General features: G+C 42.4%; 1 protein-coding gene across 1 annotated transcript in view; it reads left to right on the top strand.

The window, feature by feature from the left end:
• The window catches only part of LOC132828977 (calcium/calmodulin-dependent protein kinase type IV-like), a 147,793-nt gene that overhangs the window by 74,853 nt on the left and 49,198 nt on the right, over positions 1-23,742 (top strand). The window contains exon 4 of the mRNA XM_060846219.1: positions 19,498-19,580. Coding sequence (XP_060702202.1) covers positions 19,498-19,580 — 83 coding nt within the window. The remainder of the gene's footprint in view (positions 1-19,497; positions 19,581-23,742) is intronic.

A 23,742-nucleotide genomic window follows, 5' to 3' on the forward strand; every position in this document is an offset into this window, starting at 1 on the left:
AGCCATCGGCAGTCTCATTAGCCAGCCTTTCCAAGGTCAAGATCATATTGAACAGTTCCCTAGCAGCCTTAGCAGTTCCATAGGTGGGGAAGGTGATCATAAAAAATCACTCAGTGATGGACCGTTTGGATAGAAGTATGTTGGGATGAAGGTGGAGGGAACTGTAATGGCGAACAAAAGGGATCACGTAAGCAAGGTAGCAAGATCCGAACCAATCTGGAGGGAGCCAAAGGTAGGCCTTGAGACCACAACAAAATAAGTACCATTGTGAGTCCTCAGGTAATCAGTCTGAATTGCGGTTCAAATGGTTTTGAACTTTTCACCTGTAGACATGTTAACAGCCTCAAGGTTCAGAATACTTCCAGAAAGGAACGATCAGCAGCCGGACAGGGTAAGGAGCAAGGAATAGGAACATTCGCTGGTTCTGGCATTCCACCCTGATGTGCGATTACATTCAAAACAAACAGACCCTGTGTGCATTCCTTCACCTGTGATGCTTGTGAGGGACAGAGCCGGGGGTGCGGGCCTCCGTCTGTTCTCCCTGTTCAGACAGCTCGGAGTTCTGCGTTCACTGCTGCCTGTCCTATTCATGGCAAACCGTCTACATATTCCCATGAACCATCCATAAACAGGGTCTGGTCTGGTTCCTCCATGGGTGCATCCTTTATCCCACTTCCCTCTACTTCATCATCCACATTCCCACACACGTGGTTTACCATCTCCTAACATCTCTTCTACTGAGTTTTCCCAGGTATCTCAGACAATGGTAATGGATTTGTTTGGTGGCAAAAGAACAGCCTCCCATTTTGCCGTTCTCATGTTAGAAACCGTGCATAATTTTCCCGTTTTTAAAATTTCTACGAGGGTGTGTTTGGTGTGCAAGACAATATTCCCTGTCATCACAATAGGCTCACCGACCCTCACAGTCCACGCAGCATAGTCTAAAGTGGCTATACATCTGGGCAAGCGGTTTACTATGAAACCCTCAGCAGTAGAGTAGTACCCTATAGGTCGCTGTTTATCGCCATGGAGCTGGGTTACTACAGCTGAGTAAAAACCTCCGTCTTCCTTGCAGTTAACATGAAAGCCTTTACTAGCATGTGGTAATCCCAGTCCCTGTGCTGAGATTAACTCAGCTTTCAGTTTTGTATAGGAGTTGTCTTGCTCCGGTCCCCAGTCAACATGGTCCGTTGCAGGTTCCCCCCCTTTTACCAATGATTGTATGGGCTTGACAACTTTGGCAAACTCAGGGATAAAATTCCTACAGTAATTAAACAAGCCCAAGACTTTCCCACAGCACGGACTGTCACAGGCCGTGGCACCTGTTGTATAGCTGTCTGCCTGTCTGCAGGCATTTCTTTCATGACTTGGGAAATTAAATGTCCCAAGTAAAGGACTCTAGTTTTCTCAAGTTGAGGTTTCTTTGGGCTGGCTTTTAACCCTCTGTCCTGCAAGTGCTTCAGGACTAAGTTTAGCACCTCCTGGTTTGGATTCAGAAGCCAGGAGGATGTCATTGACATATTAGAGTATCATACTGCTGTGGGGCAGGTCGATCTCCCTGAGTACCTCACTCATTAGATGGTGAAAGATGGCTGGACTGTTTTAGAATCCCAGGGGAAGACTGGTTCAGGTAAACTGTTTATTCCTGACGGTAAATGCAAACTTATCTTGGGAGTCATGGTGGAGGGGGATAGACCAGAATCCATTCACAATATCCAATACAGTAAAGATTTTGTGAGTGGGGGAGAGACCATTTATGATTATGGATGGACTGATGATTATAGGGTGTAATTTAGGAGTGACGTTGTTTAGGGCTGTATAATCAATTGTGTGACAGTAACTTCCATGAGGTTTAATGACCAGCCATGTTGGGGAATTAGTAGTGCCTCGGAGAATTCACATCTCCACTAATTCTTCCACAATTTCCACAACCACCCTTCTGGCTTCAGGTTTTATGGGGTTTTGGCAGTGCAGCTTGTGTTTCCAGACCCTCCACAATTATGGGGGCAATTTTAATCAAGCCTATCTCTAATTTAGTCTCCACCCACACCCCTGGGATGAAGGCACAAATGGCCCCAAAGCCATTATCCTCTAGCTGCAAGTCACGACCTTCATAGTCGTGAGACAGCCCATCCTTGAGAGCCTGAATGAATGCTCGGTCAGAGCGGTGTGTCTGGGCAATCCCTGAGCATTCTTGATAGACCCTAAAAAGTTGTCCTCCATAATTGAAAGTGCCCTCCCCCTTCTGTAGTTTGGCGTTTGTTATTTTTGCCCAATGGGTGGGCGGTTTCCTCAGAACATGCTGGTTTTCGGCCTTAAATCTGCCAAAAAGCTCCTGCTGATCCTCGATATCTGCTTTAATAGGGGTACCCTGGGTCAACCTGCCTCTCCCATAATCTTGACTTCGTTGCTGTGTGGCATTGGCTATGTCAGGCCTGTCAGATACGAGATGCCACTTGTCCTGAGTGCATACAGCCCGGACCAGTTGGTGGATATCCCTTAAATGTAAGTGGTGGCCCAGCCAGTTGGTATCTAATTCAATCCAAAACTTTGCATTATTATTGCAGGGGCTGTTAGCGACCCAGGGAAGCTCAGATCTGCTGCAATTCACCTGGGGTAAACAGCTTATATTTTAGTTACCGGGGCTGAGTTAGTTCCCTCAGGAGGGTCGTCCCATTGTTCAAGCGGTGTGACCAGGCCCCTCCCAGGTATTATAAGGTGGCCATGATCCCCACTGACTATCCTCCAGGAACTGAGTTTTCTTTTCCAGTTCCATTAGTCAGGATTGAAGCATTTGTCTTTCCGTGGTTCATTTCTTTATGGACTTCAAAGTTTGACCTATGAGGCCAGCCAATTGATGGATCAAAAGGACACCCTATTTTCTTGGTCTTATCTTTCTCAATGTGCTGTTGATCTAGGGTCTGGAATGGATCCCATCCGCTCTTTCTCATCTGTCTGATGGTGAATGTCTATCTATCATATACATGTACTGGTTACTGAGAGACCCCCGGCAGTCTCCTTTGATCTCCCTGGCCTGCCATAACACTGATAGGGTTATACTCACAGATCCTCTGTCGGTCGATCATGTTTACCCATCAGCCATGCATGTTTTCCCACCAGCCGCGTCTCACCTGAATCGTTCCTATCAGAGTCCGATGATACCTGTTTTAGGGAGTGATCATCTCCCTGTATCCCTCTTATTTAAATTAGACCTTTATCTCAGGCAGGAACAATCATACTAGTGTCTGAGTATGACTCAACTCAGAGGCCCACAACAGACAATCTCTCCTTCACTCTTACCAGATCTACAGATTCTGTAGTTTGACCTGCTTTTGTCCGAAATCCTGCCCTGACTTCTGGGATGTGGTCACCCTATCTAGGACCGGGAACTGTCCCTTGCTCGCTGTGCCAATTTGTTGTAGTAAAATTAATAAAACTCAAATTTAGAAGCAAGTCAATTACATTTATTAAATCAAAAGCTTTTGAGAGGGGCAGCGTGATTCTGACTCTAACCACGGTACTTGACCACACCATCTCTCCCCGAACAAGAGGTGCATCAGTTTTTATAGTCTGGATGACGTGTACAACAAAAAGCCCGCAAAAGACGGTTTCCTGTGTTCTACGCATGCGGGAACAGCGTACCACGCCATTGTGTTCTGCAAGTATTTCTTCTTTAGTTAATTTCTGTTTTCAATCTTGGGGTGCAGATGCATAGTTCCTTGAAAGTGAAATCGCAGGTAGACAGAATAACGAAGAAGGTATTTGGTATGCTTATCTTTATTCATCAGTGCATTGAATATAGGAGTTGGGAAGTCATGTTGAGGCTGTCCACGACAATGGTTAGGCCACTTTTGGAATGCTACATTCAGTTCCACTCTCTCTGCTATCAGAAGGGTGTTGTGAAACTGGAAAATGTTCAGAAAAGATTTGCAAGGATGTTGTCAGAGTTGGAGGGTTTGAGCTCTAGAGAGAGGCTGAATAGGTTGGGGCTATTTTCCCTGGACCATTGGAGGTTGAGAGGTGATCTTGTAGCAGTTTATAAAATCATGAGGGACATGGATAGAGTGAATAACCAAGGTCTCCCCAGGGTAGGGGAGTCCAAAACTAGTTTAAGGTGAGAGGGGAAAGATTCCTTGATAAGTATGTACCAGTCAGGCAGGGAGGAAAGGATCTTGTGAGGGAGCCGTGGTTTAATAAGGAATTGGAATCCCTTGTGAAAAGGAAGAAGGCGGCCTATGTAAAGATGAGGCGTGAAGGTTCAGTTGGGGCGATTGAGAGTTATAAGATAGCCAGGAAGGATCTAAAGAGAGAGCTAAGAGCAGCGAGAAGGGGACATGAAAAGTCCTTAGTTGGTAGGATTAGGGAAAACCCAAAGGCTTTCTATAGGTATGTCAGGAATAAAAGGATGACTAGGGTAGGTATCGGTCCAGTCAAGGATAGTAGAGGGAAGTTGTGCGTGGAGGCGGAGGAGATTGGAGAGACACTAAATCAATACTTTTCGTCAGTATTCACTCAGGAACAGGACATTATTGCTAATGTGAATATTGAGTCACAAGTGATTAGAATGGATGGCTTTGAGGTATGTAGGGAAGAGGTCTGGGGAATACTAGAAAGGGTGAAAGTAGATAAGTCCCCTGGGCCTGATGGCATTTATCCTATGATCCTCTGGGAAGCTAGGGAAGAGATAGCGGAGCCATTGGCCTTGATTTTTATGTCGCCGTTGTCTACAGGAATAGTGCCAGAAGACTGGAGGATGGCGAATGTGGTCCCCTTTTTCAAGATGGGGAGTAGGGATAGCCCTAGTAACTATAGGCCAGTGAGTCTCACTTCTGTTGTGGGCAAAGTCTTAGAGAGAATCGTAAGGGATAGGATTTATGAACATCTGGATAGGAATAATGTGATCAAGGATAGTCAGCATGGTTTTGTGAAGGGCAGGTCGTGCCTCACAAACCTTATTGAGTTCTTTGAGAAGGTGACCAAGGAAGTGGACGAGGGTAAAGCAGTAGGTGTGGTGTATATGGATTTTAGCAAGACGTTCGATAAGGTACCCCATGGTAGGCTACTGCAAAAATTACGGAGGTATGGCATTGAGGGTGCATTAGAGGTTTGGATTAGGAATTGGCTGGCTGGAAGGAGACAGAGGGTAGTAGTTGATGGCATAAGTTCATCTTGGAGTGCAGTTACTAGCGGTGTTCCACTAGGATCTGTTTTGAGACCATTGCTGTTTGTCATTTTTATAAATGACCTGGAGGAGGGGCTTGAAGGCTGAGTGAGCAAGTTTGCGGATGATACGAAAGTCGGTGGAGTTGTGGACAGCGAAGAAGGATGTGGCAGGTTACAGCGGGATATATATATAAGTTGCAGAGCTGGACAGAAAGGTGGCAAATGGAGTTCAATGTAGCTAAGTGTGAAGTCATTCACTTTGGTAGGAGTAACAAGAAGATGGATTACTGGGCTAATGGTAGGCTACTTGGAAGTGTGGATGAGCAGAGGGATCTTGGTGTCCATGTACACAGATCACTGAAAGTTGCCACCCAGGTAAATAGTGCTGTGAAGAAGGCATATGGCGTACTGGGTTTTATTGGTAGAGGAATTGAGTTCCGGAGTCCTGAGGTCATGTTGCAGTTGTATAAGACTCTGGTGCGGCCTCATCTGGAGTATTGTGTGCAGTTTTGGTCGCCATACTATAGGAAGGATGTGGAGGCATTGGAACGGGTGCAGAGGAGGTTTACCAGGATGTTGCCTGGCATGGTAGGAAGATCATGAAAGGCTGAGGCACTTGGGGCTGTTCTCATTGGAGAAAAGAAGGTTTAGGGGAGATTTGATAGAGGTGTATAAGATGATTAGGGATTTAGATAGGGTTGACAGTGAGAACCTTTTTCCGCTAATGGAGTCAGCTGTTACTAGGGGACACAGCTTTAAATTAAGGGGAGGTTGGTATAGGACAGATGTTAGGGGTAGATTCTTTACTCAGCGGGTTGTGAGTTCATGGAATGCCCTGCCAGTAGCAGTGGTGGACTCTCCCTCTTTATGGTCATTTAAGCGGGCATTGGATAAGCATATGGAGGTTATTGGGCTAGTGTAGGTTAGGTAGGCTTCGGTCAGCGCAACATCGAGGGCCGAAGGGCCTGTACTGCGCTGTATTTTTTTCTATGTTTCTATTCCAAAGGGATGAAAGGAACAGCAGAGGGTGATGTGTGTAGGGAATGAGCTGCCAGAGGTAGTGGTGGAGGTTGGTACAATTATAACATTTAAAAGGCATCTGGATGGGTATATGAATAGGAAGGGCTTAGAGATATGAGCCTAATGGAACTAGATTAATTGAAGATATGTAGTCGGCATGGACGAATTGGACTGAAGGGTCTGTTTCCATGCTATACAGCTCTGTGACCCTAAGTTCAAAAGGATTCAGCAGTAACATCTGTACAGTACTACAACAATATCAGTCACCAGGAAAACATACACAAATCAAAATATGTGAATGAAAAAAAGACCAGATCGATAGTACAGCTTTAAAAACAGATACTGGAGAACAGATCTCCAAATTGAAACAGCTGGCTAGCAGTTGGAAGCTAACTGATTTTTTTGTTCTTTGTTATTTATTCATGGGATGTGGGTGTCACTGGCCAGGCTAGCATTTATTGCCCATCCCTAATTGCCTAGAAGGCAGCAGAGTCAACCACATTGTTGTGGATCTGGAGTCATGTGTAAGCTAGACCAGTAAGGAGAGCAGATACCTTCCCTGAAGGAAACTTATGAACAAGATGGGTTTTTTTCCAACAGTTGACAATGGTTTCATCGTCATCATTAGACTCCTAATTCAAGATATTATTGATTTCAAATTCTAGCATTTGCCATAGAAGGATTTGAGTCCAGGTCCCCAGAACATTTCCATGATCTCTGGATTAATAATCTGGCAATAACGCCACTAGGCCATCACCTTCCTTTTGAAGGTAAAGTCTGTAATGTATGTAAGTAAAAAGTATGATGTGTTGTGGTTTTGTTCATTTTGTTTAGTTTGTTTTTATTATTAATTTATTTATAAATATTGTTACAACATGGGGTAAACCCTCCTGCTTAATTTAAACCAGCAACATAGAAAAGATTTATCCTGTTCAGTAATCTGTGAAAATTGGAGAGGCTAAGAACTATTTAAAGTAAAAATTAACAATTCTATTTCTTGAAGTATAACAGAGAATAATTAACAACGATTTACAACTCCTTCCTCTAACCTATCTTTTACCTTCCCTTCTATAATACTAGTTCGATAAAACTCCTGATTATGATTTACAAAACAAAACTTCTTATCGCAAAACCAGGCAGCTTTTGGTTCTTCTCTGTATTCCTGTCTTCTTTTCTTCTTCTTGGGGATTCTGATTCACAGGTTACTGTTTGATAAAGGTATCTTTAACAGAGATATTTTTCAGGTAGTCTTTACATGCTGGTGGCTTAGCAGTTCTCCTCTCAACTATCCAATCCTCCCCAGTCTTATACCCCCAAAGCATCAGATTGTGTCATTGGCTTTTAAAATTGTCAATATACTAAATTCAAACTTAATTGGAGTTTGGTATTTTTCGGGGTGTAATTTAAACTGATTGGCCTAATTCGAACCTGTTTTGTCATTTCCAGGCAACCCAGATAATCTAGTTTATAACCAAGTATTACATTATTACCTTATTGAGGATTGGTACTGTGTCAGGTAGTTTTGCTAGCTTCTAACTCTGTTAAAGATACAGTACATCCACATCTTCATAACAATATAAAGTGGAATCTGTTATCATTTATTAGGGCCTGATGGGATACTTGAGACCTAATTAAATCAGGGACGAGGGAATGAATATATATGAATTGTTAATTAGTGTGAATTAGTTGTATAAATACGTGGAGCTAATAATCAGTGAGGTGTGAGTTTTATAACATTTGGTTAATTGAAATAATGCTCTCATGAAAAGTGCGGACTTAGATTCTGTTCTAAAGCATTTATCATCGAGTGCAGAACAACACTCACACAAACATATCCTATCCACAGTGCTCTATGGCTGCAGAGCAGGCTATCTTTTCATTTGTTGAGTTACTGCCTCCCTCTTAAACCTCTGCCTCATCTGAATTAGATCTGAATCACTTACCTCTATTTTTGTCACGAGTTCACTTATATCTCATGCCTTCAAATAAGAAAATTTGATTTATTGTTTAACCTCAATTTCCTGTTGTGGCTTTATACACTTGTATCACAACTTTTATTCCTGTCCAACTCTGCTTGTCTTTGCCCAGATTGCTACACCATTCCAATGCTTCAGCCTCTCAGTTTGGATTACTGAATGTAGCTTCACCTAAACCTTCCATCATCTCTTGTTCATTTAAAGTCCGATCCACAGCCCAGTTTACACAATTGCCCAGGAAATTGGTCCCAGCATTGTTCAGATGTAGTCTATTCCAGTGCATAAAAAACTTGCTATTCCCTGACTACTGATGCCACTGCCCCATGCATCCAATCCTTTTCTTCCCACTGCACTCTGAGTTACATTCATTAGCTTTATATTCTGCTTAACTCTATGCCAGTTGGTATGTAGCTCAGGTAACAATCCAGTGATGATTTGATTCTAATTTTTTGAAGTTCTGCGCTTTAACTTGCATCCTAACTCCCTTGGTTTTATCTATGTTGCTGGCTCTCACATGGGCCATGACCACCTGATCTCTTCCCTCCTTCCCCAACAAGACTACCATCTTTGTTTTAACTGGTTGGAAATTTGGTGTCAGTTGCAGCTGTAGAAAACATCAGTATCTACTCCATAAGAACATAACCACCCACAGAGTTTACATGTGAGCATGAATCACGACTTAAGGTGAATAAATTCAGAGTGGTGATAGTTGCATTTATATTGCTTATAATGCTTCATGCAGCTTTTTTTTTGAAGCGCAAGTTTGCCATATATAAAATGCCAGCAAAATCTTTCAGCAATACAGACAAGTTATGAAACTTTTTCATACATAACTGACATAAAGTCATTAGGAAAAACTGAAATCATTTTCATCCTCCTTGAAAAGTGCTACAGAATCTGTAACATTCACCAAAGTGAAACATCTTATCAGCAGTGTGACACCCTAACAGTTAGTGCACTTTCTCAGCGCTCCACTGACTGCTAGCCTACCACAGCAAAATTAATATCTTATCGGAAGGAAGTATTTTGGAAGAATTTGTCGCATCTTTCAATCTGAAAACTTGGAAATGGATGTACCCAGAAAGTTATTCCAGTAGAATTCAGTGTCAGTATATTTCATTAAACATCAGCAGTTTTACAATAACTCGATTATGGTTGCATTTTTTAAGGTTTTAAAAACAGAAAGATATTTACCTAGAAAGAGGGTTGTTTCTGATGTATGTTAATTGTGTAGAGCAGCCCAAACTGCAATGCCTTAATGGTAATCTTATGATACTGCCCCAGTGAACATAATTTAGCTCTATGTGCTCTCAATGAGGCTGACCTGGGGATGGTGCAATGTTACTATGTTTTTTGACCTTTTGAAAATTATTGTGTGAATGATTTTCCCTGGCTTGTGAATATAAATGGAAAAAATATTAAATGATAGTCTACTAATAGAAACATGGAAATGTGCATGAACTGTAAAAGTATAAAAGTAAATGAAACAATGCAGATCCCAATTTATAATTTTGTCTCATTTATGATGTCTCACTTATGATGCTTCAGTAAAAGTACTCAACCAGTTACACCATCTATGTTTAGAGTGGGGGAAGCAATTATAATATATAATTGAAATAATAAGAATGATACAACATTCTTGACTGGACAACAACTCCGCTGTTGAACTCAGCGGACCCCCTCTGACGCCATCCCTATCCTCATCAACACTTTGAACCAAAGTGTTCAATTGTAATCTTTTCACCTTGGGTTCCTTCTTGACACAAAACATAACCTTACTTAAACACAGTGAAGTGATCCACTTCTCCCTGAATCCAGAGAGCAATCATAAGAGTCAATACAAAATGTCTCATCTTTTGGCACTCAGCAGACTCAAAATTCGATGAAGTAATATTTGTAGGGTTTCCATGATCAAGCAATAACCTGAAAAAGCCCTAAGAATGTAATGGGGAGATGTTGCATGAAGCATTTAGATCACGTTTAATTCCTATGAAAGCAACTTATGTTGCAGCTGTTCCAAATGTATTCCAATTTAATATTTAAATTGACAGTTTCAGTCAGAATCTATAGGGCACCAGTGAAAGTATTTATGTTGTAAGTGTTTATGAGTGAAGTCCTATTCTGCAATGGATAACAATGATGTATGGTCAAAATTGTTGTAGATTCCAAAATTAATAACTGCATGTATATAGGACAACTGAATGTTTGGCCATTAGTGCTAAGAGTTTAATTTCTTCTGTAAATTGTGCAATGAAATTTTAGTTACTTTCTTGTCTGTACTGTTTAAATGCAGTCATCAATTATTTAATTGTTAAAATGGGAATTGGAAGTGAACATTTTTAGCCAGTGGAGTTGGGAGGGGAGATTAAACTACAGTCAGCACATATTTTAAACAAAACAGACACCATATGTGTCTGTAATATTTGATTTCAGGTATCCAGAGGACACTAAGTTCAAGCATCTGAGAAATGAGAATAACTCACTAACTAAAGACATTTAAGGCCTTTTTTTTCCTGGGATTGAGATTAACATGCATGTCAGGCCATTAATCTGTTGCTTACTTTAGTTTCAGAGGGGCATATCTTCCATAAACCTGTGCTGTGACAGATTGCTGGCTAAGGTTGCAATTACATTACCATCTCATTGACAGGATAAAGCTGCTTCTTGCTAAGTAGTCATAATGTAAACTTAGGGTGGAATGGGGGAGGGGGGGGAAGGCGTCAAAGCATTGTTGTCAAATCATGGCAGGAAAGGAACGGGGTTGGTCACTGGTGGATGCAAACATTCAAAGGTGAAGTCAGAAACAACAAAGCATCAAACAAAATTTGACAAAAATTTGAGTGAGCATGCACGTGTCCCAATCTCAACTTTATTGCATGGATTATCAATTCTTCGTACCCCCTCTTACTCCTAACTTTCACAGGCTCCACCAGTGTACAAGGAGGTATTCACTCTATCCATGCCCCTCATGATTTTATAAACTTCAGTAAGGTCACCCCTGAGCCTCCAATAGTCCAGGGAAAATAGCCCCAACCTATTCAGCCTCTCCCTTTACCTCAAACCCTCCAATCCTGACAACATCCTTGTAAATCTTTTCTGAACTCTTTCAAGTTTCACAACATCCTACCTATAGCAAGGAGACCAGCAATGAATGCAGAATTCCAAAAATGGGCTAACCAATGTCCTGCACAGCCACACCCAACTCCTATATTCAATGCACTGACCAATAAAGGCAAGTATACCAATACCTTCTTCGCTATCCTGTCTACCTGTGACTCCAATTTCATGGAACCATGAACCTGCATTCCAAGATCTTTTTGTTAAGGAATGCTTCCAAGGACCTTACCTTTAAATGTTTTAGACCTGCCCTGATTTGCCTTATCAAAATGCAGCACCTCACATTTGTTTAAATCCATCTGCCATTCCTCAAACCATTGGCCCATCTGATCAAGCTCCAGTTGTACTCTGAGGTAACCATCTTCGTAGTCCACTTCAACACCAATTTCGGTGTTATCTCCAAACTTACGAACCATACCTTCTATGTTTTAACTGGAAGGATATGAGGGTTGGTTAGCTTAGTTGACTGGACAGCTGCTTAGTGACTCACCATGATGCCTACAATGTGGTTTCAATTATCACATCAGCTGAGATTACCATGGAGGATGCTCCTTCTCAACCTCTCCCTCACTTGAGGTGTGGTAACCCTCAGATTAAACCACAACTAGTTATGTCTCTCAAGACAGAGCAGCCATATTGTCTGGTAGGACTATGTTGGCTTTACCTTACATACTGATCGAACATATATCTAATTGCATCACCAAACATGTCTGCTTTTAATTTGTTCATGTGATGCAAATGTCATGGGCAAGGCTGTATTTGTAGCCCACCCTTAATTGCCTGTCAGAGGTTGGTGATGGGCTGTATCCTTGAACCACTGCAATTTGTGATATGAATATGGCTACAGTGCTTTTAACAAGGGAATTCAAAGTTTCTGACTGAGCAACTTGCTTGAGGCCATTCACCTCTCCCTCAGGACATCCCTACAGAATCCTCGGATTTGTCCTAGCCCAAAAAGCCTTAGGCTGATTTATCAACAACATTCTGTCGATCTTCAGTCAGAAATGGGAATCGCTCAGTAATCAATCCCATTTGTAACTCTCCAAATAATCTTGCCTCCATGCCATAAACATGAACCATTTTAGGGATTAAACAAAAAACTTGGACGAAAAACTGAATGCAAGAGCTTTGGGACAGGGAACTGGACAAATGTTGTTTTGCATTGACGATTATCAGGCTGTGGGATGCCCTATTAGTGACTGAAAGAGACTTTACTGTTTAAAAATATATCAGATGGCTGGTTCAAAGGAAATAAGAATAAAGAGATCTAAGAATAGGATGAGTATATTGTTAATACAACAATTCCTACAGAACACAAACCTCAAAGCAGACTAGACAGGCCTGCTTCCATTTCATGGAATCTTCCATTTCTTTCAGGAGGAAAAACATTTTCAAATGCACCTTAGCAGCAAGTGTGTTATTTATAATTTGGAGAAAATTTGCTAAACCACCTGTAATTTCCGGCTAAATTTATGGATTGTTCCCCTACCCTTCTCACTTGCCCTAAAAATGGGGTTGGGGGGCTTCTGTGGGAAGAACGGCTGATTGAGTCTCAATAAACTGGTCACAGGACTTCCACTCTTCAGGGACAGGAAGCGTCCCCTTGGAGGCTGGGAGATGTCCAGTAAAACAGCACCGCCACAAGCCGTGGCCATTTCTAGTACTGCACGTGAGGAGGTGAGCTGGCTGAGCAGATGAATAAGGGATCTTTTCACATATTAGGCTAGTCAACAGCCAGACTGCCCTATGCCAGCCATGCCACTATTAAAACTGCATCAGAGTAAGTGCTGGGCACTGTACTTTATATGCTCTTGCCTTTAAACTTGCTAGCAGGAGAATCTATAATCCACTCCTTTGATCCTCAGAAGCTGTTAACCCACTTAAGAAAAATGTCAACATTCTGTTTATGTGGAAGTATCAACAAAAGGAAGAAAGAAATACCTGATAGATTGGCTCTGACACTGTTCCAATAGCATCTTCTGATAAATCTGGCTTTGACAGACTTTGGTCCTACCATCTAATCTATGCCTGAATGTTTCTGACAGCTTCCAGTCCCACCTTTCAACTGATCTAATTGTTTAATACTGATGAGTCCAAATCCAGTATAAAAAGTTGGATTTTCTAGTGAATTGCCAAACTGACACATCAGTTGAAACACTGCCAGTTTAAAGTGCTGACAATTGGTGTAACTAATGGCATTCTGACTGAGTACTCAAGGGAATTAGTTTGAGAAATGCATTAACTTTGCAACAAGAAGGAAGACTGCTATGCCTTGCAAAATCCTGCAAAAGTATAATATTCACAAGGTTGCTTTCTGTTACCTTGCCCACCTCAAGGCAGGCAAAGAAGCACTCTTGTGGGCTTTAAAAAGATTGAGATTGCTTCAGCATTTAAGAAAAATAACCTCTGGTATACTATAGTGTAGAAGGCAAAAACAATGTTCTAGGATTACTACTATATTGTGTGCCTTTGAGGGCGAGCATATAAACAAAAGGGCAAAATTGGTTTAAGACATTTTCTCAGCAGAGTGCTGTGTACAGGATGCACACTCAATCTAATAAGGCCTCAAATTGGTCCATCTGACTAATTTAAATACATCATGTGAGCTGTCAGCATTGCTTGTGCTGTTCATTGTCAAGTCACCAAATTGGAGGAGAGATCAATATCATGCTGCTGGCACTGTTTAAGAGCCGGCTGTAATATTTAAAGAGAACGGGCTGATAATTGTAACTAGCTGAAAACTGCTGATAATAATGGGCAAAGGAAAAACTACAGCCTACTCCCAGCTAAAGAAGTGTTTTAAGACTGCAATGGTTTGCTATTGGATGTGATTACATTGGTTCTCCATACCTGTTCCGAGATTGGTAAGGGCATATCCATTATCCCACCCACTTGATAGTCTGAGTGAGAGCATTGAGGACTGACATTTTGAAAGCATCATGACAGCTACCAGGAAATGTGCACCACTGTGGTTACATGTTTGGATTGCTTTTATTCAGGAAAAATAGCTTCCAGTTGCTCATATGTTACTGTTTCCTAATGGGAAGCACTACAACTGAGTGTTTGATGGAATCCTGAAATCATGGATGGTTACAGCACACAAGGAGGCCATATAGCCCATCATGTCTGTGCCCGTCAACAAAGTTCTGACACACTATTCCCATTTTCTAGCTCTGGAAGCTGAGGCAACACAGGTAAATGCTGCTCAAAGGTTACAAGAGTTTCTGATTTAACCACTCTTAAAGGCAGTGAGTCTAGTCTCCCATTTTTAATCCCATTGGGTTTTTTTACCTGCTTGTCAGCCTGTATGGGAAAGCTAGTGAACAGTGCAGGAAGAACATTCTGAAATGCCATTTTCACAGTAATTGACAGGTGATACTGACTTTACAAAAAGCAGCTTGCAAATGTTGGAGTTATAAAGGCTTACAGCCACAGTCAATTCCCCTGCCACTAGTGGTGCAATGCTTACCTAGCATTGGGCTCTACTCCTTGCTCTAATAGGTGGCATTGGGAAGTAATTTGCCCATGTTGAATATAGTTGCCTTACACACACTTCCTCAATGAAATTCCAATTCACATTCCATTTCTGAAGACCCACTGCCTTATAATCCCTCTGAAACCTTCCCTCCGTCAACTTCTGCAGATTAATGTTCACCTTGGCTGGTGCTTTTTCTCCTCATTTGGGGGCCTCAAAGGTAACCAGCATCATTCCAATTTCAGCAAATAAAAAACAGGAAACTCCTGTAAAACAGTTCAGCATCTCCACAAACCTTTCTTCCTATTTCAGCCAAACTGTGGCCAAAGCAGCCAAGAGCATTGCCTCAAACATCATAGCAATCAAAAATAACCTGAAATCTACATAGAATTGAAGATCTTTTAACTAGCATGATTTTTCTTGCCATGATTTACAAGGCAGCTTTAGTAACATTTCAAGCACATACAGCCATCAATTTATCAAAGGATTTCTCTTTGGGCATTTTAATATTTTAACAATGGCTACACTTGTTTAAGACAATCACAATAGTCACTTAGATTACTGCTAGTGCCACGTGCCAGTGAGGCGAGGAACAGGGAGTGAGTGCAGCTAAACACATGACTACAGGGCTAGTGCAGGAGGGAAGGCTTCAGATATGTAGACAATTAGGGTACCATCTGGGAAAGGTGGGACCTATACATGAAGGACGTTGCACTTAAACTGGAGGGGCGCCAATATCCTGGGCGGGAGATTTGCTAGAGCACTTTGGGAGATTTAAACTAGTTTGGCAGGGAGATGGGAATCAGAGCTACAGATCAAAGGAGAGGATAGTTGCTGAATGCGTAGAAATAGAATGCAAAGAGTCTGTCAGGAAGGATACACAGTTGTTAGGGCAAAGGGATGGGTTAATGTGTGTCTGTTTCAATGTAAAGGGCGTCAGGAATAAGAGTAATGACCTTAGAGCATGGATCAGTACTTGGAACTACAATGTTCTGGCCATAACGGAGACATGGAGGTCACGGGGGCAGGGATGGTTGCTGGATGTTCTAGGGTTTAGATCTTTTAAAAAGAACAGGGTAAAAGAGGAGGGGAGTAGCATTATTAATTAGAGAGTGCATCCCAGCTGCAGAGAACAAGGTTGTTGAGGAGGGTTTGCCTATTGAGTCAGTATGGGTGGAAGTCAGTAACAGGAAAGGAGCAGTCACTTTATTGGGTATCATCTATAGATTCCCCCAATAGCAGCAGAGAGATTGAAGAGCAGATTGGACAGCATATCTTGGAAAGGTACAGATGCAACAGAGTTGTTGTTATGGGTGACTTCAACTTCCCCAATATAGATTGGAACCTCTTTAGTGCAGATGGTCTGGATGGAGCCAATTTTTGTCAGGTGTGTCAGGAAGGATTCCTGACTCAATATGTAGATAGACCACTGGGGGGAGGCCATATTGGATTTGGCACTAAGCAACGGGCCAGGCCAGGTGTCCGATCTTTTGATGGGAGAGCATTTCGATGGCAGTGACAACTGTCTCACTGGGGTAGGAACAGACAGTATGGGAAGGGATTTAAATGGGGGAGGGGAAATTATACTGCTATTAGACAGGAGCTGTGGACTATAAATTTAGAACAATTGTTCTATGGAAAATGCACAACAGAAATGTAGAGGCTGTTTAAGGAGCACTTGTTGCAAGTATTGGATAACTTTGTCCCACTGAGACAGGCAAGGAATGGTAAGGTGAAGGAGTCTTAGATGACAAGAGCAGAGGAGCTTTACCAGGATGCTGCCTGGATTGGAGGTCTTGTCTTATGAAGAGAGGTTGAGTGAGCTAGAGCTTTTCATACTGGAGAGAAGAAGGAAGAGAGACGACTTGATAGAAGTGTACTCGGTAATGAGTGGCATAGATAGAGTAGGTAGCCAGAGACCTTTCCCCAGGTCAGAAATGGCTGTCATGAGAGGTCATAATTTTAAGGTGATTGGAGGAAGATAAAGTGGAGATGTCAGAGGTAGATTCTTTTCGCAGAGAGTGATAGGTGCATGGAATGCACTGCCAACAGTGGTAGTAGAGGCAGAGACATTAGGGACACTTAGGTGACTGCTGGACAAGCACATGGATGGTAATAAATTGAGGGGTGTGTAGGTTAGGTTGACCTTAGATTAAGATAAGGGCTCGGCGCAACATCATGGGCTGAAGGGCATATAGCGTGCTGTACTGTTCTAAGTTCTATGTTCTAAATTGCTGGAAGTGCTCTAAGGTCTGGCAGCATCTGTGAAGAGAAATCAGAATTAACATTTCATATCCAGTGACCCTTCCTCAGAACTGGTGGCAGCTAGGAAAATGTTGGTGTTTATGCAGAAAATAGGGTGGGGAGAGGGGGTAAGAAGTAAATAATAGATGGGAATAGTACCCAAAAAGAGAGAAGAATAGTTGGACAAAGGAGTGGATAATAGTGTGGCTAGGTGGGTAAATAGCTATTAATGGAGACTGTTATTGGCTAACGATGGGTTGTGTGTGATAGCAGCTATATGATAATTGCCTGTTTTGTATGATTGGGAGCTAGGACATAGGAGGGTTCAAGTCCTAAAGTTATTGAACTCAATATTGAGACCAGAAGGCTACAGGGTATTATTCTTCCAACTTACACTGTGTTTTACTGGAGCACTGCAGCAAGCTTGAGACAGAGATGTTGGCCATGGAACAGGGTGATGTGTTGAAGTGGCAGACAACTGGAACTTCAGGATCATTTTTGCCAGCAGAATGTGGATTTTCAGTCTACGCTTTGTTTTCCCAATGTAGAGGAAACCACATTGTGAGCAGTGGACTCGATTGTGTGACACACAGGTAAAGCACTGCTTCATCTTGAAGGTATGTTTGGGCCCTTGGATACTGAGGAGGGCGATTGCAGGGAAAGATGCTGTGAAGCTGTGGGGCGGGAAGGGGGGAGTGGGGGGGGGAGGGAGGTGTATTGAGAGTGAAGGAAGAATGGACCAGGGTGTCCTGGAGGGAATAGTCCCTGTGGAAGGCGGATAAGGGAGCGAATGTGTCTGGTGGTGGCATCTCGCTGGAGGTGGTGGAAATGACAGCAAATGACTTTCTGGTTGTGGATGCTCATGAGATGGTAGGTAAGGACAAAGGGAACCCTATCAATGTTGCGGAAAATGGGTCGAACCCAGTTGAGACCCCTGTTAACAATGGTGCTAGGGAATCCTCAGTTACCGAAGAAGCTGGACATTTCAGAGGCTACCTTGTCAAAGTTGGCATTATGAAAACAAATGCAACAGAGATGGAGGAGCTGGAAGAATGGAATAGAGTATTTACAGGAAGAAAGGTGCAAGACTGTATAGTCTAGGTAACTGTGGGAGACAGTGTGTTTATAGTGGATATTAATGGCCGGTCTATCGCCAGAAATGGAAACTGAGATGTCGAGGAAGGGAAGGGAGGAGTCTGAGTTAGACAAGGTGACAGTGAGGGTGGGGTGGAAATTGGAAGTGAAATCGATAAAGCTTTTGAATTCTCGACAAGGGAGGGAAGCAGCACCGATTATGTCATCAATAAATTGGAGAAAGAGTTGTGGGTGGGGGCCGGAATAAGACTGGAACAAAGAATGTTCCATATATATATATAAAGAGACAGGCATAACAAGAGCCCATGTGGGTACCCATGGCCTTCCCTCTGACCTGAAGAAAATGCGAGGAGTTAAAAGAGAAGTTGTTTTGAGTCAGGACAAGCTCAAGCAGAACCTTCTTCAGAAATGCTGGTGGCAAGGAAAAGGTGATAGATATGCTGAAGACAAGTGGTGGGAAGGTAAAGGGGTAAGCAATAGGTGGACAGAAGCCCTGAGGGAGAGAAAAACAGTTTCAAAGACAAGAGGATGGATTTTGGTAAGCCAGGGAGAAAGAAGAGCTGATAGTGGGGACCATAAGTAGGTGGAAGTGGGTAAGCTGTTCTGAAAGCAGCCCATGTGATGACAAGGCCTGCAGTAGGTAAAGGTCATGAGAGAAGGTGTTCAGGCTGTAAAATTATTAAACACTACTGAGTCCTGAAGGCTGCAGGGTCCCCAAGCAGAAAATGAATTGTTGTTCTTCCAGTTGGTGCTGTGCCTTGCTGGAACACTGCGGCAGGCCTGAGGCACAAATGTTGGCCAGAGAACACAACTGGAAGCTTGGGGTCATTCTCTGTAAACAGAAGAAATACATCCAGCCTTGTATCTTTTTTGAATTACTTAAAGTGTGGAGAATCAATAGCTCCCTATTGCTTTCTCCACGTCAATGCCTCAATCAGCTAACTTGCAAATTAATCAGCATGATTTACTCTGATAGGATAAACGGTGATCATTTAAATTTTAACATGCTTCCATTTGTTCTGATGAGTGAGAGACAAAAATCTTCTCCAATCTGCCCCTCTTTTCAGCAGTATTCAAGTTCTGTACTACCAAACAATACATTATAGTTTGACAGTAAAACAGAATTCAACCTGTTATAACGAGGCAAGCACTTCAGGAACTGATTGAAAAACAAATTAAAATATTAGATCAAGTGAGCAGATTCGGCAGACTCCTCATGTTTAACCTTTTAATTTTCAGATGCTCATTTAAAGCTTCTAGCACTCTCCAAACCTCCTGATTCAAATGTTAAAATGTCTTTAAGTATATCAATTAATTATTTCAGGGAAAGAGGAGGATTCAGTCAACAATGAAGAAGATGGTATTCAAGAAGCAAAAGTGGGACTCATTTATTATTTTGTGTTATAGATTAAACTAAAGGAAATCTTTGAGACGCCTGCAGAGATCATCCTGATTCTGGAATTGGTGACTGGTGGGGAGCTTTTTGACAGGTATGTACAGACATTAAACAGAAAATGATTGATTATGTAATGTGTGTTTGTGTTTGTATGTATGTGTCATTTCCTTGAAACTCTAGGGAAAATTGACTTTAGATATCAAAATAAATAAAAAGCAGTGGAAAATAAAATTCTTCCAAAAAGTTTTATCTTGAAAAGATAATAATGGCACAGAGTTTGTCAGTTCGCTGGCCTTGAAACATTGACTCCACTTTCTCTCTCTCTCCTGATGCAGCTTCTCCAGCAATTCTTTTTTGCCTCCTAAATATATGAAGTCAAGAGCTAGCAGAAAATTCTACTGCAGAAAGAGTGAACTCCATTCTTTTGTTACTTCAAGAAGTGACAATGTCCAGAAGAAATTAAATTACCACAGGCAGATGACATTGTACGTTTAAAAAAAAAGCAAAGTTGCCAAGGTTCCACCAGACATAGGCTCATCTTTCAATAGAGAGAGAGAGCGGTGGTTTAACCCAACTGTCATCATGCCTCAGGTGAGGGGAGACATTGAGAAGGAGAGTACTGGAGTTGAACTCACGATGCTGGCATCACTCTGCCTTACAAACCAGCTGGCCAGCTAACTGGTCTCATGATGTTATTATGTGGACATGATGTGCAATTGTTAAATTGATATGCCAAAGATAGTGTACACTGCTGGCAATATGAAGTATGTAGCATAAAAGTGCAAATAGCAAAGACATAAAATTACCATTCTACTGTCTTTCTGAGAAAAGTAAGATGCAACACAATAGACAATAGACAATAGATGCAGGAGTAGGCCATTCTGCCCTTCGAGCCTGAACCACCATTCAATATGATCATGGCTGATCATCCTTAATCAGTATCCTGTTCCTGTCTTATCTCCATAACCCTTGATTCCACAATCCTTGAGAACTCTATCAACTCTTTCTTAAATGAATCCAGAGACTGGGCCTCCACTGCCCTCTGGGGCAGAGCATTCCACACAGCCACCACTCTCTGGGTGAAGAAGTTTCTCCTCATCTCTGTCCTAAATGGTCTACCCCGTATTTTTAAGCTGTGTCCTCTGGTTTGGCACTCACCCATCAGCAGAAACATGTTTCGTGCCTCCAGAGTGTCCAATCCTTTAATAATCTTATATGTCTCAATCAGATCCCCTCTCAGTCTTCAAAACTCAAGGATATACAAGCCCAGTCGCTCCAGTCTTTCAGTGTAAGGTAATCCCGCCATTCCAGGAATTGACCTCGTGAACCTACAGTGCACTCCCTCAATAGCCAGAATGTCTTTCCTCAAATTTGGAGACCAGAACTGCACACAGTACTCCAGGTGTGGTCTCACCAGAGCCCTGTACAGCTGCAGAAGAACCTCTTTGCTTCTATACTCAATCCCTCTTGTTATGAAGGCCAGCATGCTATTAGCCTTCTTCACTAACTGCTGTACCTGCATGCTTACCTTCATTGACTGGTGTACATGAACACCCAGATCTCTCTGTACTGCCCCTTTACCTAAATTGATTCCATTTATGTAATAATCTGCCTTCCTGTTCTTGCCACCAAAGTGGATAACCATACATTTACCCACATTAAACTGCATCTGCCATGCATCTGACCATTCACCTAACTTGTCCAGGTCACCCTGTAATCTCCTAACATCCTCATCACATTTCACCCTGCCACCCAGCTTAGTATCATCAGCAAATTTGCTAATGTTATTGTTGATACCATCTTCTATATCATTAACATATATTGTAAAAAGCTGCGGTCCCAGCATTGATCCCTGCAGTACCCCACTGGTCACTGCCTGCCATTCCGAAATGGAGCCGTTTATCACTACTCTTTGTTTCCTATCAGCCAACCAACTTTCAATCCAAGTTAGAACTTTGCCCCCAATACCATGCGCCCTAATTTTGCTCACTAACCTCCTATGTGGGACTTTATCAAAAGCTTTCTGAAAGTCCAGGTACACTACATCTACTGGATCTTTCTCGTCCATCTTCACAGTTAGATCCTCAAAAAATTCCAGAAGATTAGTCAAGCATGATATCCCCTTCATAAATCCATGTTCACCCTGACCTATCCTGTTACCACTATCCAGATGTGTCGTAATTTCATCCTTTATAATAGACTCCAGCATCTTTCCAACCACTGAGGTCAGACTAACCGGTCTATAATTTCCTGCTTTCTCTCTCCCACCTTTCTTAACAAGTGGTACAGCATTAGCCACCCTCCAAACCACAGGAATTGATCCCGAATCTATCGAACTCTGGAAAATAATCACCAACGCATCCACGATTTCTCGAGCCACCTCCTTCAGTCTTCTGGGATGTCGACTATCAGGCCCCGGAGACTTATCAACCTTCAGAGCTAACAGTCTCTCCAACACCAATTCCTGGCAAATATAAATTCCCTTAAGTTCAGGTCCTTCAGCCACTGTTACCTCAGGGAGATTGCTTGTGTCTTCCCCAGTGAACACTGATCTGAAGTACCAATGCAATTCTTCTGCCATTTCTTTGTTCCCCATAATATATTCCCCTGTTTCTGTCTTCAAGGGCCCAATTTTAGTCTTAACCAATTTTTTTGCCTTTCACGTACCTAAAAGAACTTTTACTATCCTCCTTTATATTATTGGCCAGTTTACCTTCGTACCTCATTTTTTCTCTGCGTATTTCCTTCTTAGTAATCCTCTGTTGTTCTTTAAAAGCTTCCCAGTCCTCCGTTTTCCCGCTTATCTTTGTAATGTTATATTTTTTCTCTTTTAACTTTATATGTTTCTTAACTTCCCTCGTCAGCCACGGCCACCCATGTCTCCTCCTAGGATCTTTCTTCCTTTTTGGAATGAACTGATCCTGCAACTTCTGCATTATACACAGAAATATCTGCCATTGTTCCTCCACTGTCATCCCTGCTAAGGTATTGCACCATTGAACTTTGGCCAGCTCCTCCCTCATAGCTCCATAGTTCCCTTTATTCAACAGAAATATTGTGACTTCCAATTGTACCTTCTCCTTCTCAAATTGCAGATTGAAGCTTATTGTATTATGGTCACTACTTCCCAATGGCTCCTTCACTTCGAGGTCCCTGACCAATTCTGATTCGTTGCACAAAACCAAATCCAGAATTGCCTTCTCCCTGGTCGGCTCCAGCACCAGCTGTTCTAAGAATCCATCTCTGAGGCACTCCACAAAGTCTCTTTCTTGAGGTCCAATACCATCCTGATTCTCCCAGTCTACCAGCATGTTGAAATCCCCCATAACAACTGTAGTAACATCTTTGCAACAGGCCAATTTCAGCTTCTGATTTAACTGACATCCGACATCCAGACTACTATTTGGGGGCCTGTAAATAACTCCCAAGAGGGTATTTTTACCCTTAGTATTTCTCAGCTCTATCCACACTGACTCTACATCCCCTGATTCTAGGTCCACCCATGCAAGGGACTGAACTTCATTCCTTACCAACATGGCCACCCCACCCCCTCTGCCCGTCAGTCTGTCCTTACGATAGCACATGTAGTCTTGAATATTCATTTCCCAGGCCCTGTCCACTTGAAGCCACGTCTCAGTTATCCCCACAATATCATATCTGTCAAATTCCAAAAGAGCATCAGGCTCATCCATCTTATTTCTAATGCTTTGTGCATTCATGTATAGTATTTTTAATTTGTTACTGCCCTCACCCTTCCCATCAACTCCTATTTCACTCAACCTTACAGCAAGATCCCTTTCTGAGTTTTCTGCCTCATTGATATAGTTATCTGCTTGACTTCCCTTGTTCTAACTTTCCCTCCAATTTCCTTCTTAAACATCCAGTTTGTCCCCTCCCCCCCGCTACTTAGTTTAAACGTAGCTGTGTTTGCAGTAGCAAACCTGCCTGCCAGAATGCTGGTCCCTAACCTATTAAGATGAAAACCGTCTCTCTTGTAGAATTTATGTTTACCACAAAACATACCCCAGTGATCCAAGAGTTTAAATCCTTGCTTCCTGCACCAGTTCCCCAGCCACACGTTCAAGTCCATTATCTCCCTGTTTCTGGCCTCACCAGCCTGAACTGGAAGCAAACCGGAGATAACCACCTTGGACATCCTGCTTTTCAGCCTTCTTCCTAGTTCTCCTAAGTCCCACTGTAGTACGTTCCTCCTCTTCTTCCCGACATCATTTGTGCTGACATGTACCACCACCTCT

Source organism: Hemiscyllium ocellatum, chromosome 28 (assembly GCF_020745735.1).
Source record: "Hemiscyllium ocellatum isolate sHemOce1 chromosome 28, sHemOce1.pat.X.cur, whole genome shotgun sequence".
NCBI classification, from domain to species: domain Eukaryota; kingdom Metazoa; phylum Chordata; class Chondrichthyes; order Orectolobiformes; family Hemiscylliidae; genus Hemiscyllium; species Hemiscyllium ocellatum.